At 44.7% G+C, this 19,358-nt stretch overlaps 1 protein-coding gene across 3 annotated transcripts in view; it reads right to left on the minus strand.

Annotated features, from left to right (window-relative positions):
* The window catches only part of LOC121546235 (dedicator of cytokinesis protein 4), a 143,719-nt gene that overhangs the window by 102,770 nt on the left and 21,591 nt on the right, over window positions 1–19,358 (minus strand). For all 3 annotated transcript variants that reach the window (XM_041857334.2, XM_041857335.2, XM_041857333.2), the window contains exons 2-7: window positions 7,221–7,304; window positions 2,804–2,844; window positions 2,457–2,512; window positions 1,994–2,090; window positions 1,681–1,829; window positions 1,125–1,209 (exon numbers count right to left, since the gene is read on the minus strand). In XM_041857334.2, coding sequence (XP_041713268.2) covers window positions 1,125–1,209; window positions 1,681–1,829; window positions 1,994–2,090; window positions 2,457–2,512; window positions 2,804–2,844; window positions 7,221–7,304 — 512 coding nt within the window. The remainder of the gene's footprint in view (window positions 1–1,124; window positions 1,210–1,680; window positions 1,830–1,993; window positions 2,091–2,456; window positions 2,513–2,803; window positions 2,845–7,220; window positions 7,305–19,358) is intronic.

A 19,358-nucleotide genomic window follows, 5' to 3' on the forward strand; every position in this document is an offset into this window, starting at 1 on the left:
AAACAACATCCACAATGACCACGTTTTCCACTCAGTTTCAACCTGCTGTTGAACTTCTTTCTTCAACTTGATCAATCACAGTGGGGTGAGTTTTAAAAGCACATACTGTTTTGATGTGTTCAATGTGATTTTCAAATGCATTTGCATTGATATCAGAGTGGTTAGAGGGACAATGGAGCCCTGAGTACCAGGCCATTAGCGACCTGATGATTAGTGTCCAGAGTGCATAAGAGGAGATTACCATGACTCAACAGTCACATAGAATTTGACTGCAGTCATGACTCATGACTGCCGGTGTCGCGGTAATGCAGTCACCGCAACAGCCCTATCCACAACTCAATAAAGCCACACAATGCGGAGGGACACAAATAAAGATCTGTCTTTGTCACCAAACAAATTAAACGGGTTCTCCGCTGCCGTTATCATGATGATGGTAATAATAATATATATATTTTTTTTTTTGTATGGGTGGTCCCGGGGATCGAACCCACTACCCTGGCGTTACAAGCGCCGTGCTCTACCAGCTGAGCTACAGAGGACCATTATTGTTTTGCATCCATGACGACAACAGTAATTGTTTAGTTCTTCCCCCTTTGTATCTTCCGTCTCAGTTCCTAAGGAATGACTGTATTTTTCCACATCGTACACGCTGTAATGGAGATGCATTAGACTTTTATGTCTCTCATCCCTCACTCCCCTCTTTCTCATCCCCATGTACCTTCTTTGTTTAGCAAAAAGGATTAAGTGCTTTAATTACATTGTGTGAGAAAAGAAAAGCCATCTCACATCAGGATATGAGCATCGGGCCATGTGGTTGCTATGGGTACGGGATGGGAGAGGGAAAGGGGGGTGGGGGGAGAAAATGAGGAAAGCGCTGCCTGGGGAGCAGACTGAGGAAGGGAAAGACGAAGGGAGACTCTAATGTACTTTTATTCTGCCTTAATGAAGAAAATACGCACCTGAATTACAGAGGAGAATACTGGCACACACTCTGCAGTCACTAGGGCTAGCTATGTGGCTAATGCTAGAGAAATGTATAGTAGACAGTGGATTGATGAGGATAGTGAGTGGGGAATACACAGTAACAAGAGAACAGTGTTCCTGGTTTTGGGAATATAACTCACCAGTTTGAAGAGTTCTGTGACACTGATCTCGTCTGGGTCCACCATGCTGAACTCCCTGCGAGGTACCAGGTCCAAACTCAGCTGTCTGGAACACACACCACAGCACTGTCAGCGCATCAAACCATTTAGACAGGACACACTTGACAAAACCGCAAGTCTGCTATGTCTCACAGGGACATAGAGGAGTAGAGGGGTACCCACACACACTCTCCAATCTCCCAGGGATAGATCAGTCTTTCAAAGCATGGGATGGTATAAGACTGGGAGAGGCAGGGGGAGCCGTCTGTCGTCTGTCCACACCCAACAGCAAGGGACTGACAGGTGTCGTTTTATCCCTTCTTCCCGGGAGATAGACACGCAGTGGAAAGTGTTTGTGTGTGTCTGTTTGATACAAAATGAAAAGTGTGTGTATGTGTCTGTTTGAACGTGTGGTGTGTCTGTTTGAAGGAGAACGAAACTGATTGAGCACAGCATGTGCCTGGGGAGGGAGTGTGACATTCAAAGACAGGGACTGGGGACTGGGATGCAGGAATGTTTCTCTCTCGCCACTACTCACTCGTTTCCCCAGTCCAACCTGGCAGTGATGTGCTGTTTGACGTCTTTCATGCGGTCGTTGGTGAGGTGACCAACCAGAACCTGTCTCCTCAGGTCCAGGATCTCATTCATCACATGCCACAACCGATGGAACAGATCCCCTTCATTCTTCTACAGAGAGAGAGAGAGAGCGAGAGACAGAGAGACATATCAGAGTAAAAAAATTGGGGCCAGACAGTCAGCCTTCCATAACAAATAATGCATCACAAATTCAGACGTTCTGTCTAACAAGCACAGGTAAATTATCCTATATGTGTGTGTTGAACACTCTTTACCACGTAGAGCCGTTTCCACATGGCCCCCCAGTCTCTCAGGGTGGATGTCATCTCAGTGATAACAGAGTCCTCTGTGGGGATGACAGTCTCAAACTGCCTGTGGGTCAGAGAAAGAGAGAGGGACATCAAATTACTACAGTATAATTACCGAGCCGGAGTTAAAATACACGCACGCACACACGCACACACGCACACACACAGAGATAATAATGCAGTATCATTATGAGGCTGGTAGAAGAAGCACTTAACCTCTGTTCTGTTATTATGACGTTAATCTAACTTTTCCTTTCCACAGAAATGACATAAACCTCCCTCACCTTCCAGACTGGCTGATCTAATAAGGATGTTTGCCTTCTCAGAGACAGACACAGGGAGACACAAACAGACACACACACACGCACACACACACTGAAACAGACACACACCCACTCACACACACACACACAATACACTCATTACTTACCCTTTGTTCTTGATATGGGCGTTCTTCAAGTGAATGTAACTGCATGGGAAAATACCCTGGGGGGGGAGAGAATAAACAAACTAATGAATGTTGAATGTCATTCTAACTGTATCATTCAACAGTACTAACATTAACACATTCTGTTAGCGAGTGTAAATGATGCATATAATCAATATAAATAAATGTACTTGTGTGTGTGTGTCAACTTGACATTATTAAACTATGAGCCTCTCCCTATTGACCTGCTTGCTGCACAGCCCTCAGATCAAAGCAGAGACCTGATATTTCTGAATCTGAAAATAGCAGCTGAACTGACAGCTTCAATACACAAAAAAAGTCTCACCCACCTTGGCATTTGGATTCTTATGGACGAACCCCCTGTACCAGCCTGAGGAGACAAAAAATCACATTTTCATCATGTCACCGTGACTTTCAGACCCGCTATCTTTCCTTCTATCGAAGAGTCTGTGTGTGTGTGTGTCCACTGAGTTAATAGATAGCATTCCTATTATGATTCTGAAGATTGGCTCTTCTGCGCTCTCAGTTAAAATGTCAACCACCAAATAATCAATTTCATTCCATCACTACAGCATCTGATATGGGAGTGGAGAGTAGGAGAGGAGAGAAAGAGCTGTCTGGTTAAGTAATGGCTGCCTCTCACTGCCAAACAAATGACTGGGGCTGTGTCTCAAATGGCACCCTAGTCCCTGTATAGTGCACTACTTTTGACCAGAGCCCTATGGGCTATAGGGTGCCATTTGGGATGCAGCCCGGGGGTTACTGAAGCATCGCCACTTCAGCTCCGACCACACCAGTCGTAGAGCTGCCGAGCTGTAAAACAAACGCCCAGCTGGAACACTTTATCACGGGAGGCAGTATCTGTCACTGCACTGTTTACTGCAGCCTACCAGGCACGGTGTTACATGGCACTGAGCACCCAGTATTTGTTGTGGCCACCGGCCAGGCTGGTGAGCCAGGGGGTGTCAGTAGCACCAGGGGGTGTAAGTAGTACTAGTAACCTAAGGTCATAATGTGCTACTCAGTCCAGCACCTGTCTGTGACAGTGCTAAAGAGGTAAGAGTGATAGAGACAAGGTGAGAATGAGTCTCACTGTGGTCCTGCCTACTGAAGGACCTCTGCTATGCATTTTCTATTAGAAGTCTTTCTAGTTTTTGCTTGGCCAGAGTGTCAGAGAAGAAGCGGTCGTATGTTACCTATCACACTTCATTTGAGTGATCACACTACAGTAGCAACTTGATGACACAGTACCAGCAATGGCAGAAGCCCTTTTTTAGTAACTTGTCTCCTCTTTAGTACAGAATAACACCCTTTCTTGCCTTTGGGTTGTGGGAACTGGTACAGATTGTATATCTTCCCTCCCACCAAACCAACCACATACACTACAGGACCAAAAGTATATGGCCACCTGCTCGTCGAACATCTCATTCCAAAATCATGGGAATTAATATGGAGTTTGTCCCCCCTTTGCTGCTATAACAGACTCCACTCTTCTGGGAAGGCTTTCCACTAGATGTTGAAACATTGCTGCGGGGACTTGCTTCCATTCAGCCACAAACGCATTAGTGAAGTTGGGCACTGATGTTGGGTGATTAGGCCTGTTCGATGGGGTTGAGGTCAGGGCTCTGTGCAGGCTCATTAAGTTCTTCCACACCGATCGACAAAACATCTCTGTATGGACCTCGCTTTGTGCACGGGAGCATTGTCATTCTGAAACAGGAAAGGGCCTTCCCCAAACTGTTGGAAGCACAGAGTGTCTAGAATGTCATTGTATGCTGTAGCGTTAAGATTTCCCTTCACTGGAACTAAGGGGCCTAGCCCAAACCATGAAAAACAGCCCCAGACCATTATTCCTCCTCTACCAAACTTTACAGTTGGCACTACAGTGAGGGAAAAAAGAATTTGATCCCCTGCTGATTTTGTACGTTTGCCCACTGACAAAGAAATGATCAGTCTATAATTTTAAATGGTAGGTGAGAGACAGAATAACAACAAAAAAATCCAGAAAAATGCATGTAAAAAATGTATAAATTGATTTGCATTTTAATTAGGGAAATAAGTATTTGACCCCCTCTCAATCAGAAAGATTTCTGTCTCCCAGGTGTCTTTTATACAGGTAACGAGCTGAGATTAGGAGCACACTCTTAAAGGGAGTGCTCCTAATCTCAGCTTGTTACCTGTATAAAAGACACCTGTCCACAGAAGCAATCAATCAATCAGATTCCAAACTCTCCACCATGGCCAAGACCAAGAGCTCTCCAAGGATGTCAGGGACAAGATTGTAGACCTACACAAGGCTGGAATGGGCTACAAGACCATCGCCAAGCAGCTTGGTTAGAAGGTGACAACAGTTGGTGCGATTATTCGCAAATGGAAGAAACACAAAAGACCTGTCAATCTCCCTCGGCCTGGGGCTCCATGCAAGATCTCACCTTGTGGAATTGCAATGATCATGAGAATGGTGAGGAATCAGCCCAGAACTACACGGGAGGATCTTGTCAATGATCTCAAGGCAGCTGGGACCATAGTCACCAAGAAAACAATTGGTAACACACTACGCCGTGAAGGACTGAAATCCTGCAGTGTCCGCAAGGTCCCCCTGCTCAAGAAAGCACATATACTGGCCCGTCTGAAGTTTGCCAATGAACATCTGAATGATTCAGAGGAGAACTGGGTGAAAGTGTTGTGGTCAGATGAGACCAAAATCGAGCTCTTTGCCATCAACTCAACTCGCCGTGTTTGGAGGAGGAGGAATGCTGCCTATGACCCCAAGAACACCATCCCCACCGTCAAACATGGAGGTGGAAACATTATGCTTTGGGGGTGTTTTTCTGCTAAGGGGACAGGACAACTTCACCGCATCAAAGGGACGATGGACGGGGCCATGTCCCATAGAAAGATACCTTAATCCCATAGAAAATCTGTGGAGGGAGCTGAAGGTTTGAGTTGCCAAACGTCAGCCTCGAAACCTTAATGACTTGGAGAAGATCTGCAAAGTTGAGTGGGACAAAATCCCTCCTGAGATGTGTGCAAACATGTTGGCCAACTACAAGAAACGTCTGACCTCTGTGATTGCCAACAAGGGTTTTGCCACCAAGTACTAAGTCATGTTTTGCAGAGGGGTCAAATACTTATTTCCCTCATTAAAATGCAAACCAATTTATAACATTTTTGTCATGCGTTTTTCTGGATTTTTTGATTTTATTCTGTCTCTCACTGTTCAAATAAACCTATCAATAAAATTATAGACTGATCATGTCTTTGTCAGTGGGCAAACGTACAAAATCAGCAGGGGATCAAATACTTTTTTCCCTCACTGTATGCATTGGGGCAAGTAGCGTTCTCCAGGCATCCGCCAAACCCAGATTCATTAGTCGGACTGCCAGATGGTGAAGCGTGATTCATCATACCAGAGAATGCGTTTCCACTGCTCCAGAGTCCAATGGCGGCAAGCTTTACACCACTCCAGCCGACGCTTGGCAATGCGCATGGTGATCTTAGGCTTGTGTGTGGCTGCTTAGCCATGGAAACCCATTTCATGAAGCTCCCGACGAACAGTTATTGTGCTGACGTTGCTTCCAGAGGCAGTTTGGAACTCGGTAGTGAGTGTTACAACCGAGGACAGATTATTTTTACGCGCTACGCACTTCAGCACTCGGCGATCCAGTTCTGTGAGCTTGTGTGGCATACCACTTCACGGCTGAGCCGCTGTTACTCCTATACGTTTCCACTTCACAATAACAGCACTTACGGTTGAACGGGGCAGCTCTATCAGGGCAGAAATTTGACGAACTGACTTGTTGGATAGGTGGCATCCTATGACGGTGCCATGTTGAAAGTCACTGAGCTCTTCAGTAAGGCCATTCTACTGCCAATGTTTGTCTATGGAGATTGCATGGCTGCATGCTCAATTTTATACACCTGTCAGCAACGGGTGTGGCTGAAATAGCCAAATCCACTCATTTGAAGGGGTGCCCACATACTTTTGCATTCATAGTGTATATTAGATGTCAGATCATTTCCTTCAGTGAGTTCGGAATGTATCATCAGCTATCTCAGACGGATCTGTCGTCTGTCTGTCTGTCTGTCTGTCTGTCCTTGAGCAACAACAGGAAGTGAGATCATTCCGCCCTGAGAAGGGAGGAATGTTGCGTCAATGCTGTGTAAGTTAGCTGGGTGGAAACAGGAAGGTGTGACGGGCGCCTGCTCTGCTCTGTCTGAAACTATGTGAAAAATTAAACCTGGAGTGTGAGTGCCTCGGCCTTGAGGCTCACACACTCCTTCACAATACACAGGCAAGCAGGGACACACACACACTCCTTAGCATGTACACACACACATGCAAGCAAGCACACACACACAAGCTCTCAGTCTCTTTGAGTCTAAGGCAAGCAAGCAAACACACACACACACACTCTCTCTCTGAGCTCAGTGTGGGCGGGAAGTAGGAAGCGAAGTCTGCTCCCTCTCCCGGCAAAGGAAACAGTAGCAAACTGAGAGCCTCCACAAACGTTTATCTCATCAAATACAAAAAAAATACAAAAGTCTATTAACATTTCATGTGCAACACAATACTCCTGGAGGGACGGACTGGGGAAGGAAACGTGGCCCAACCTCAAAGGTTGACTACATCCCCAGCAGCAGCAGCAGTAGCAGCCCATCTGTGAGTCACAGTGGCTGTCTGTGAAGCTCGAAGGGGGGTTCATGGTTTATGTGGGTGTGAAATGAGTAGAGGTTATCAGTTACCTTCACATTTCTCCAGGAGCTGCACTGTGTCCCCAATCTCCAATGGCAAGCCATGCTGGACCGTCCCTCGGAAACTGGCCAGCACTGGAACAAAATAAAAGACACATACTTTAATACTTGTGTGTAGTTTTATGTGTGTAACTAGGTAACACACACCGACTCGACACACAGTCACAAAAAAGTCATAAATCACTCTCTTTTCATGTCACTAGAATTGAATCCGAGCACAACTGTCTTGACTTTGAGGTTGTGATGTGATTTGTTTCTAGTGTTCTCTGAGCAGTGAGAAAGGGAGAAGAGAATAGCCTGCTGGTTGCTGGTAGATTGAGTAAGCCTCTGGGTGACAGGCTGATTTGGAGGAAAATAAGCTGGGAATATAATGTCATCCTGGGTCTTTCTGCTAGGAAGGCTCTTGTGGAGGAGGGAGGCAACACCTGAGGAGGCTTAGAGTAGGACTCTCTTTGATGAGAAGCACGGTCAGTTAGAGAGAGAGAGCCTGAAGGACAGAGAGAGAGAGAGAGAAACATCTCAGTCGATCAGCACAGAGCACTTTGCTCTAACAGCATCTAATAGCTGGGTTAGTAGTGAGGAGTGTCGACAGATGCCATTCTCTGTGGTTCTGAGAAACAGGACATGATAACAGCACTCAGAGAATTATCCAAGCTGCCACACACTGACACACTCAGGGGGAAACACATCTAATAGGGTTTGTACTACGACATGGAAATGAGGAAGACTCGAGTCAGGCAAGGATTTTGGAGAGGGTTTCCTTTCATGGGGCACAGGGCAATCTTGTGTAACTGACCTGGCTGCAAAGTCGCTGGAACTCTAATTGGGAGGTTCCGCTACATGAAATATAACTAACTTCAAAACAAACTTCACTTGCACCATGCTAACTCTTCAACCACATGGTAAATCAAAGAATAACTGACAACACATCCAGACTGAACTCCTGGGGCACATCAAAACCCTGGGGAGAACGAAACCTAAATCTGTCCCTCTCCGAGGGAATGCCACATCAGTTCTACCAATTAAATCACAGCGTGGACAGTATCCTATCTGTGAAAACCTAGTGTAGTCCACACTGCATATTCATATTTGGACTCAGTTCCCATGTTATCCTTAACTCAGTGACAAAACAATTATTTGAGGCATTTGTTTCACGTGTTCAATTTGACTTTGTAATTCAAAGGGGGGGGGTAAACACACCAAGTCCAATGCATGAATTATACAAGTAGAGTTTTTCAGCTGCAGTGTACAAAATTATGCAGCTTGAAGTAGAGTTTTGACAGAGCTGAATCACTTCCTGGTAATCCATTCCCCAGCTGTTGTCTGTTTGTTAACTGGAATGGCTCTTTTCCAGAAATGTTGGCACTTGAAAGGTTCACTCAGCAGAGAATATCGTTTTTATTTTCTCTCCAGGTGAGTGGAGGAAGTGCCGCTTTAAAGGCAGGACAGAGAGGACAGCACACACACACACACACACAAACGAAAGAAGGGGACAGAGAGAAGAGAGAGTGCAAATCGAAGCCCACAGCCTTGCACCCACACACACCCACCACAGTGTAATACAAATATGATAAAGGGCATAAAAAATGCCTCACACACAAATATAACAACACCACAGATGCACAGATATGATATGTGTACATAAACACACACAGCCGTGGTCTCATAGCCTCATTGTGGTGAACCTGTCACGCAGGGGCAGGGCCCCCATGTTTCCATTCGGCTTGGTCTAAAGCAGGAGTTCAGCCACCACAAGCTGTGCTCTGCTCCGCTGTGACACACATCTACTCGTGGGCAAACGGCTGTTCCTATTTCTGAATGGGCAGCCTCGATCATGCTGCACTAACTTAGACATTACGTAAAGACTGCAGGAAACGGAAAAAAAGAGACACAGAGGAATTTCAGGAACTGGGATAAAAGTCACAAACTGAAATAAAAGTCCTGGAATGAACTATGACTGAGATCCATGAACATATATGACACTAGCTCCTTCAGACTTGAGATGTAAAGATGTTTATGTCCAAACGGGAAGTAGGTAACTATGCTCCATTCCTGAGCCAAAGTGGAGACTTAGTCGCACTGACATCCAGTAATGTACCCATGGGCTGGGTGCGCTACGACTCTGTAAGGATCAGCCGCTCCTGAGACTCTCACCTTGCCCTAATCCTAAGGCAGTCCCTCAAAGCCAGAGAGAAGACTGACTGTGTAGTCAGTGTTCTGCCAAGGGTGGATTGGGAAAGGCAAGCAGATCAGTACAAAGAGTGTGTGTGAATTGGGCTTACATGTCCTTTAGGCTGCCATTTGGAGTCTAGGCCTGTCAAGTGATCCTACATTTGGTTTGTCGGTCTCCCTCTAAGCTCCTTATAGGAACATGATGCAGAACACTGGTTCAAACAAGCTTTGGTGTGGTTTGTGGTGTTGTGTTCAAAGGCACTGGGTTTCACAGGTTGTACTGAATTTATCAAGCAATACCAGGTTTACAACTAGCTAGGTATTACACAGACCTTGGTGTCATGTGTTCAAACCACGCAAGATGTAAAAGGTAAGTAGCTACCGACTGAGTGTGGCAGGCATAACAGTAACGTTTGAAAGGATATTAAAACAATTGTGTTGCATGAACCAGACAGAATATTCAGAGAAGACAACCAAACATGCATAGCAGGTTCTTAGTACAGAGAGTATCTGCCAAAAGAACTAGAAAAACAACATGCAGTCCAACCGACGAGCAAATTGTGTTCAAAAGCCTCCAAAAAAAGTGCTTTTAACAGCCCTGCTTCACCCCCTTTCTCTCTGATTTGTGTTCCGACAACGAATCACACTCGTAATCCACTCCTACGTCATCAATTATTCAACACATCATTAATATGCTAATTCATTGCCACAGACACGGGTGGTCCATTGACCTTGCTGCCAGAAATGAGCAAGCGTGCATTTTGCATTATTCAGATGTGTTGTGGTTGGAGTCCTACTCCAATCCACACATACTGCAATCTAATGTAATGTAATCAGATTAATAAATAATGGAGAGAACGGGACCGCACTTGAGTTGCAGGAAGTTGCAAAACAATTAATTAGCAGTAAGTGATTTTCAAAATGGAAAGTGATATCCTTCGTTTTTCCCCTCCTCTTAGCCATCCCTCCTCTCATTCCCTCTCCTCCTTTTTCTATACCTTCGCTATGTGCAAGGCTGCGAGTTGAGGATGGTTAAGTCCTGCTTTATTTATACTCTGGCGCTCTGCAGAATTTACATCTCAAACCACAGCCATTTGCTTGGGTTTGATTTCATAACCATGAAACGGTTGGGTTTCATAATGGGAACTCGGCTGTCAGAGTTAGAATATCCAAATTATCTTTAGAATCAGTGATTTATTCAAAGTTCTCAACAGATCCTTAATGTTCTCTGGCATAGGGCTGGTAGTTGGTACAGGCATGCCATTGTGGCTTTGACACGGGTAGAGAAACAGCATTATTTCTGCCGTACAGTGGAGCCCCAATCGGAAACAAAGACAGCATCTGTCTGTCCAAGTCTAAGACCGTCTTTATATTGCTTTACTGTGCAATTTTCTGGACTCGACCGTGGCCCAAATACTCTCTATTCTAGCTATGCGAATAAACATGACAGAGTAACCCAGAATTAACCATGTTGTTTGAATGGGTCCCAACCCATTATGTCCCAGTTCTAGGGAAACATTACAGTTGGACATTCTTTTCAATGCGTAGAACAGGCATGAGTCTTAAAATACCCACTAATAACATACTTTTCCACTGTGTTATTGACCCAAGGCAATGACTCAGCCCCTGTGGTTAAGTACACATGCCTACAGCCCTCAGCCCCTCCAAACACACTAAGCAGCTTTGGGGCAGAGAAATGTATGTGTGTGCATGCGTGTGTGTATACGCGCACCACAGTCCAGTGAGACATGGGGCACAAAGCTTTGGGCCTGGTCATCTGACAGAGTGCTGTAACACTGAGACAGGGATTAAAGAAGTGCCGATGCGCTTCAGCGCTCTGCTCTCTCTCACAAAGGTGATTTCCTGGGGATGAGATTCGACCCTGGAAGAGGCCGCTATTGCATTTTAAAGCAGGAGGACTCAACAGGGGCTGACAGCGTGAGAGGAGGCAGCAGACGCCTGCCTCACAGCATAGAGTATATGCACACACACACACACACACCTGCCTCACAGCAAACAAACAAACACACGCCTGCCTAACAGCATCCAGACGATACGTCTGCTCAGCTACAGAGATATATATAGGCTCTCTCTCTGTCTGCTAAAGAAAGGGAAAGACTGGCCAACAAAAGCTAGACAGGCGAAATCGCTCACGAGGAACGGCTTTCATTTCACCTTTTCCTTTTCAGGTTGTCCTTTCGATGCCTTTGTATGTCGAGATAACATTGATAAGCAGGCTCGGGGAAACAAGAGCTCGCTGGCAACAATAGCCTTCCCTCGAATCACAACACTTCAAAATGAGCTTTTTGAAAATATAAGTGTATAGCTTCTCTGAGGTGGCAAGGGCACGCACAGAATATAAAGGAATAAAAACCAATGTAATTACTACAAATAACTGTGAGCAAAAGAACATCATACCGGGATCCATAATGTTTGATGAATACAAATATAAGCCATACAATAGGCTTACTCCTACAAATGTCAATGCAAGTAAATCATGCAAGACCTCACAAGGAGTAAGATTGGTTGGTGCTTTGTTCACTCTGGTCTGAATGTATTCATAAAAGGCAAGATTATGAGCTTGAAAGGTGCCCCTGAGAGCAGTGTGCTCTTAGAGAGGTGCTAATTGTGTGTGTGTGTGTGTGTTTGTGTACATGTGCATGTTAACGTGTGTGTGTGTGTGTGTGTGTGTGTGTGTGTGTGTGTGTGTGTGTGTGTGTGTGTGTGTGTGTCCGCAACCTTTCAGCAGCATCCTGTGAGACCCTTGAGAACCCCTTCTCTTTCTGCTCATTAAAAGGGAAGTCTGAGAGGAACTGGGTGTTCTGCTGTGGCTGCTTTAGCATGCAGATCTCTCCTAGTGCTTGATTAGCACTAACTAAAGCCTCTCGTAAAGAAAGAGCTCCCTTGGCTCTGAGAAACGCGTCTAGGCCTGAACGACATTGCCTAAATCGCACTTTACGTAATGCACTGTCAGCCCAAAACATGAACATACTGCGTATGGTACTCCGCATCTTGACAAGGAAGATGACACACATACACACACAAACACGCACTGAATCTCTGCAATAAACCACATAGCCTGATTGTAATCAACAGAGTAGCGAGTGATTTATTCAGCTCATAAATGAAAAGTAAAAATGAAAGTAAAAAACTAAACGGATTGTTTAACATCTGCATATCGTCATGACAAACATAAACAGTAATGGCAGTGTAATATCTCATCTTTGTTGACCAGATCAGAGGTCCCATATTGCTGAAATAAAGCCATGAAAGCAGTGAAAACAGTGAAATGGTGACAGCCTGCTTAATGACTAGGGCAGGCAGAGGAAATCATACATGACTCAGATTAAAGGGGAATATAGGTCAGAGCGAGTCCAATGCAAAGCAATCCTACTTCACCTCATTCTCAGTCTCAGGCCTAATCTGCCTGCCTACTGCCTCTCTCTGTGGAATGGCTGGGGTGTGGAGGGCTGTGTGTGTGTACGTGTGTAGGGGCGGGGGGGGGGATTATGGTTAGGGTTCTCTGATATGTTATCATGAAGTTCACAGCATCCGAAACAGACAGACAGCAAAAGCTGAGCGGAATGCCTGTGTTCTCTCTCTCTCTCATTCACTTTGCATTTTGACACCGAAAAGTGATGGCGCGCTACTGTAGCTTTGCGAAGTATTGCATGTCAACGGCAAACTGAGAACACACAGATGCCTACGCCTCCTCACACCCAGCTGAGAGGAGAGGACAGAGGGAGGAGTGAAAGACGAGGATACAGAGCGACGGATGGAGAGGAGAGAGAGCGAGAGAGCGAGAGAACGAGGGGGAAAAAAGGCCTGGTATTCTCAGGTAAAGTTTCTTTGTGTGGGAGGGAGGGTCGAGGCAGTGTAGAGGTTATATGAAGCGTGCTGCATCAGACTGTCTTTGTTCACCACCTCCCTCCCTCTGGGGAGAGGGGAGGAGTGAGTGACCACCTACTCCACCCGCACTTCAAGCTCTCCGAGTCAAATGACATCCATCACCTGCTCTTCCCACTGCACGTGTATGAACACACACACACTTTTGTGGGCGAACATACACATACGTGCACACAAGATATCAAATGAGTGTAAATACCCGTCAGTTCAAATGAGTGTAAATACCCGTCAGTCAGAGAGGAAAACAAAACACACGTGTGTTCACGCAAGCTTACACCAGTATTCCGAGACAGACCACATAGACACCTGACCCTGAGCGCACACACACACACACACACACACACACACACACACACACACACACATGTGTACAGCTGAAACAAGTGAGCAAGGGGCCACTGACTGGGCATGTGACGAACTGACCCCACTCTCCCCCCTCCCCCCTCTCTCTTTCCCTAAGCCCCATTGTCTGAGTGACAGAGTAACAGAGATGACAGCTGCCTTGTTTAGCTGTCACCACCACTGCTTCCAGGAAGGGGGATGTCTCGCTCTCAGATTCAGCCAAGAAATCACAGCTAGGAGAAAATAAATTTCCCACACAAATAAACTCCCCAAAAAGAGATATCCTGTCTGTGAGTAATCTTTGTGGAGCGCTACCTTATGTGGATGATGAAAGCCTTCGTAAGTGTGAGGTTGACCTTTGAAGTTACATTTTCCCATTGCGACATTAAGAAATGTCACACTGACTTGAAGCCATTTCCTCTTGTTTCACTTAATGTTTGAGGGAAGTCTGGATGTGGTCAAGCAGCCTAGGGCTGACCCCATTTAGTCGACTGGTATGTTTGGTCGATAGGCTGTTGGTCGAGCGGTCGCAAACATATATATTTTTTTCATGGCACACGAGACACACTAATCCAAATTGCGGAGGCTGCAGGGATGGCACAGTCCATCACTCTAAGACATACAGTTGAAGTCGGAAGTTGGGTGAATCCATTTAAACTCAGTTTTTCACAATTCCTGACATTTAATCCTAGTAAAAATTCCCTGTCTTAGGTCAGTTAGGATCACCACTTTATTTTAAGAATGTGAAATGTCAGAATAATAGTAGAGAGAATTATTTATTTCAGCTTTCATCACATTCCCAGTGGGTCAGAAGTTTACATACACTCAATTAGTATTTGGTAGCATTGCCTTTAAATTGTTTAACTTGGGTCAAACGTTTCAGGTAGCCTTCCACAAGCTTCCCACAATAAGTTGGGTGAATTTTGGCCCATTCCTCCTGACAGAGCTGGTGTAACTGAGTCAGGTTTGTATGCCTCCTTGCTCGCACACGCTTTTTCAGTTCTGCACACACATTTTCTATTGGATTGAGGTCAGGGCTTTGTGATGGCCACTCCAATACCTTGACTTTGTTGTCCTTAAGCCATTTTGCCACAACTTTGGAAGTATGCTTGGGGTCATTGTCCATTTGGAGACCCATTTGCGACCGAGCTTTAACTTCCTGACTGATGTCTTGAGATGTTGCTTCAATATATCCACATAATTTTCCTTCCTCATGTTGCTAACTATTCTGTGAAGTGTACCAGTCCCTCCTGCAGCAAAGCACCCCCACAGCATGATGCTGCCACCCCCGTGCTTCACGGTTGGGATGGTGTTCTTCGGCTTGCAAGCAACCCCCTTTTTCCTCCAAACATAACGATGGTCATTATGGCCAAACAGTTCTATTTTTGTTTCATCAGACCAGAGGACATTTCTCCAAAAAGTACGATCTTTGTCCCCATGTGCAGTTGCACACCATAGTCTGGCTTTTCAATGGCGGTTTTGGAGCAGTGGCTTCTTCCTTGCTGAGCGGCCTTTCAGGTTATGTTGATATAGGACTCGTTTTACTGTGGATATAGATACTTTTGTACCTGTTTCCTCCAGCATCTTCACAAGGTCCTTTGCTGTTGTTCTGGGATTGATTTGCACTTTTTGCACCAAAGCACGTTCATCTCTAGGAGAGATGTGTCTCCTTCCTGAGCGGTATGACGGCTGCGTGGTCCCATGGTGTTTATACTTGCGTACTATTGTTTGTACAGATGAACGTGGTACCTTCAGGCATTTGGAAATTGCTCCTAAGGATGATCCAGACGTGTGGTGGTCTACCATTTTTTTCTTAGGTCTTGGATGATTTCTTTTGATTTTTCCATGATGTCAAGCAAAGAGGCACTGAGTTTGAAGGTAGGCCTTGAAATACATCCACAGGTACACCTCCAATTGACTCAAATTATGTAAATTAGCTTATCAGAAGCTAAAAACATTTTCTGGAATTTTCCAAGCTGTTTAAAGGCACAGTCAACTTAGTTTATGTAAACTTCTGACCCACTGGAATTGTGATATAGTGAATTATAAGTGAAATAATCTGTCTGTAAACAATTGTTGGAAAAATTGTCCTATGTCCTAACCAACTTGCCAAAACTATAGTTTTTTAACAAGAAATATGTGGAGTGGTTGAAAAATTAGTTTTAATGACTCCAACATAAGTTTATGTAAACTTCCGACTTCAACTGTATGTGCTACTGAAATTGTATATGGTTATATTATGTAAGAACAAATGCGCAACATTTTATAACAAATGTGTTTTCCCGAATTGTATGGTTTATTACTATTAACATATAATGCCAAACCGAATTGTATGGTTTATTACTATTAACATATAATGCCAAACATCCCCTTTCATTTAACTGTGTATTCACTAGATTTCTTGGCAGATGGCACGCGTAAATGAGCCTAATTGTAGCCTAAAACTTGCTTACCGGTACATACGGCAGCTACTTTATACTCTTATTAGGCCTATTTAAGACAAAACGTAGAAAAAGTCTGCAGTATGGCAGCATTTCATTGTAGTAAAGGATGACGCCAAAAAAGTGGAAAGTCTGCAAACAGCGGTTTGCTCATAGTTTGACAACGAATGTGACATACCACTTGAAAACAGTAAGTTAGCCTACTTTGTTTTTCTTGTTGCATGCTAAAACATTGACAGGATTTTATATGCTTGACAGCGGCCGCTGCAGTGGCGCTCTCCACGGCGCTGAACCTTCAGTGAGCGCTTTCTCCTGTGTTGGATAATGAGCGCTTTCTCACGCGTTTTACTTGGCCTTCTCAAATATAGTTACAACAAGGCCTATTGTGTAACCCAATGGTTCCCAACCTTATTTGGTTACGGTATCACCAACTGAATTTTGTTATGCCCGGAGTACCCCTAAAGTACCCCACTCATGTGCATTTTACCAGTAGGCTTAGGGTCTCATGAGTCTTCTCAAGTACCCCCTGTGGATAAGCCAAGTACCCCCAGGGGGTCCTAGTACCCCTGGTTGTGAACCACTCTTGTAGCCTATTTCCGGCAGCTTCAGGAGCGTAAGGGCAGAATCTGCTGCAGTGGGAGGAGGTGGGTCGGGAACAGGTTTTTTCTTCTGGTTATCTTGATTCCTGGCTTCCTCTAGTCATTTGTATGTCTTAATTATTTAATCAAACAGTGCGCTTAAAGCTAGGTGGTATACCGTCGAAAATATTTATTTGAAGTTTTTTAATACATTCACATTTTAGTCATTTAGCAGACGCTCTTATCCAGAGCAAATAGGGTTAAATGCCTTGCTCAAGGGCACATCGGCAGGCCCAATGCTCTAACTACTAGGCTACCTGCCTAGCTAGATTTTTATATCTATTAAGTTGACTGTCTAAAATGTGCTAAATGCTCAGCAGTTGTGCATTTGGTTTGCTAATTTAGTAGCTAGATAGCTATCTAGCTAAGTGGTTAGCTTCTTCCAAAATCAAGCGAATCCAAAATCAAGCATTCGCTTGATAACAGTAGAGAATCCCCTCCTGGATCAAGAGCCTTGCTGGCTAATATTTGTTTTGTGCATTCAGCAAACTGTGTGTCACATTTTTTAGTTGTATACTTGTATATTTTAGGTCAGAAACTGTATAAAATGTTCGCAAAGTGCGCATTAGCATTTAGATAGCATTCTCTATGGGATTTTACTTGTACTTGTTAGCATTGCTAACCATCGGATTACAAAGTATCAGTGGGGTTTGAAAACAGCGGCCCTTGTGTTCAGTGTCAGTATTACCGAATATCCCGGTATGGCACAAGGTCAGTATGAAGGTATGGCAATCTGGATACCGACCAAGCCTACTTAAAGCATCAGACAAGCTCAGTGCATATAGTTGATTTTATAAAAATATATAAGGTGTGTCTATATGTGGAGAAATACACGTTTTTAAATTTCAACCAATCGATTGGTCAAAAGAACAGACGGCTCTCGGTCGACCAAGATTTGTTTCAGTCGGGGACAGCCCTAAAGCAGACAGACAGTAGGCTACTAGGTACTCCATGGATCTTAGCGCAGACACACAAACAGCATCCAGCTCAAGCCCCTGTCTGTACACCCAGACACCAGTGGGGTTACAACTAACAAGGGAGTGTAGAGGGGAGAAGGAGAAAAGGATGAAGAGAGAGGGAAAGGAGGAGAGATAAGTGCCTGTCAGACCTCATGCATATCATTCTACTCTCTCCCCCCATTCTTCTCTGTTTTCGTCTGGTGTCAGTCTAATATAAAGTGATTCACTAGCACTCGACTCTCATCTCCAAACACAAAAGTCCTGGACTGAACCTGGGAGGAAGGAAATGGGAGGAGAGCTAAACACACGAGAGGACTGATGTTAATAGTCAGGATGGGATATATGTTGTGAGGAGGGTGTGTGTGTGTGAGCATGTGCATACGAGTGTGGGAATATTGTGTGGAGACTGCATGTCTGGGTAGAATAGAATGGTTTTTCAATGACTATTTAATAGTAAGGCTGTACACTTTCACTATTTATTTCCTTAGGGAAGATGAAACACTACTTCTGAAGAGCTGCATCTTTTCTCCCACTTGAGTTTAGAGTGTCTACACTACAGCCATCTCATTCCCTATGATGCAGACAATATCTGTGTGGAAGCTATGTTCTCAACTGAAGTGGCATGATATCACTTTGTTAATATGGATTATTATAATAACACTCTACTTTATAAAATATGACGCTCGACAGCTGCTGTGCCCATCACTTCTGCAAAAAATATGAAAATATTTCTACCCCAACTTGTCCCACACAGGGTGGTGTTAGGGGATTGGCTAACATATTTCAATATGCACTGAGCCATGAAGACCATATGGTTGTCTTTTGTGAATCTGCTGGATTGTTGCATGACAGTAGCCTCTGAAATATTGTCAGGCAGTTACATTGTTCATTACATATAAACAGATGCACACCGATTAGCCATTTTGAAAAGCCCTGACAACCGCACGCAACCAACACCACTTCAGAATAAGAAAAACACACACAAACACCACAGCTTTGTGTGTGTGTTCACGGCACTAGCTGGCAGTATAACAGCAAGTCAAAGCTGGCTGGCGTCCTCCCCCCTGGGCACCTAGGACCGCATCACTGCCTCATCTGATTAGCACCCTCAGCCCTATGGTTCATAGAGGGAGGGAGGGAGGGAGGGAGGGAGGGAGGGGACAGAACGAGGGGGGAAGAGACAGAGGAGCAAGAGCAGAGGAAGAGAGGGAGATAGAGGGGAAGTAGAACCGAGGGAGGGAGGGATGAATAAATGGATGGAGGGAGAGAGAGGGAGGGATAAAGTGAGATGGATTGAATTCTCAGGACAAAATGGAGCTGGAGCCCGGAGGTTTGGATTCCCTTTAAACTATAGCCATTTGCATCTCATTATCACACCAATAAAAAGATCTTTCAATAAAGATCAGACTAACTTGTCACTTTTAATGCCTGTGGTAATGGGTCAAGGATATATATCCCATACTATGCCTCAGCTAGCCCCAGTGAACATGTATTCTGTATAGGAAGCAGAGAGGGAAGTGGTATCGACACAGTCACAGACACACACACTCATGATTAAAGCTCATCAGCTCTAAAACTGGAGGGGTAAAGGATGGGATGAATCAGGCATTTCTCTCTGAGCGTCAACATCACCATTATTAGCGACAGACAATTTCTATTGGTTTAATCATT

Source organism: Coregonus clupeaformis, chromosome 30 (assembly GCF_020615455.1).
Source record: "Coregonus clupeaformis isolate EN_2021a chromosome 30, ASM2061545v1, whole genome shotgun sequence".
Classification (NCBI taxonomy): domain Eukaryota; kingdom Metazoa; phylum Chordata; class Actinopteri; order Salmoniformes; family Salmonidae; genus Coregonus; species Coregonus clupeaformis.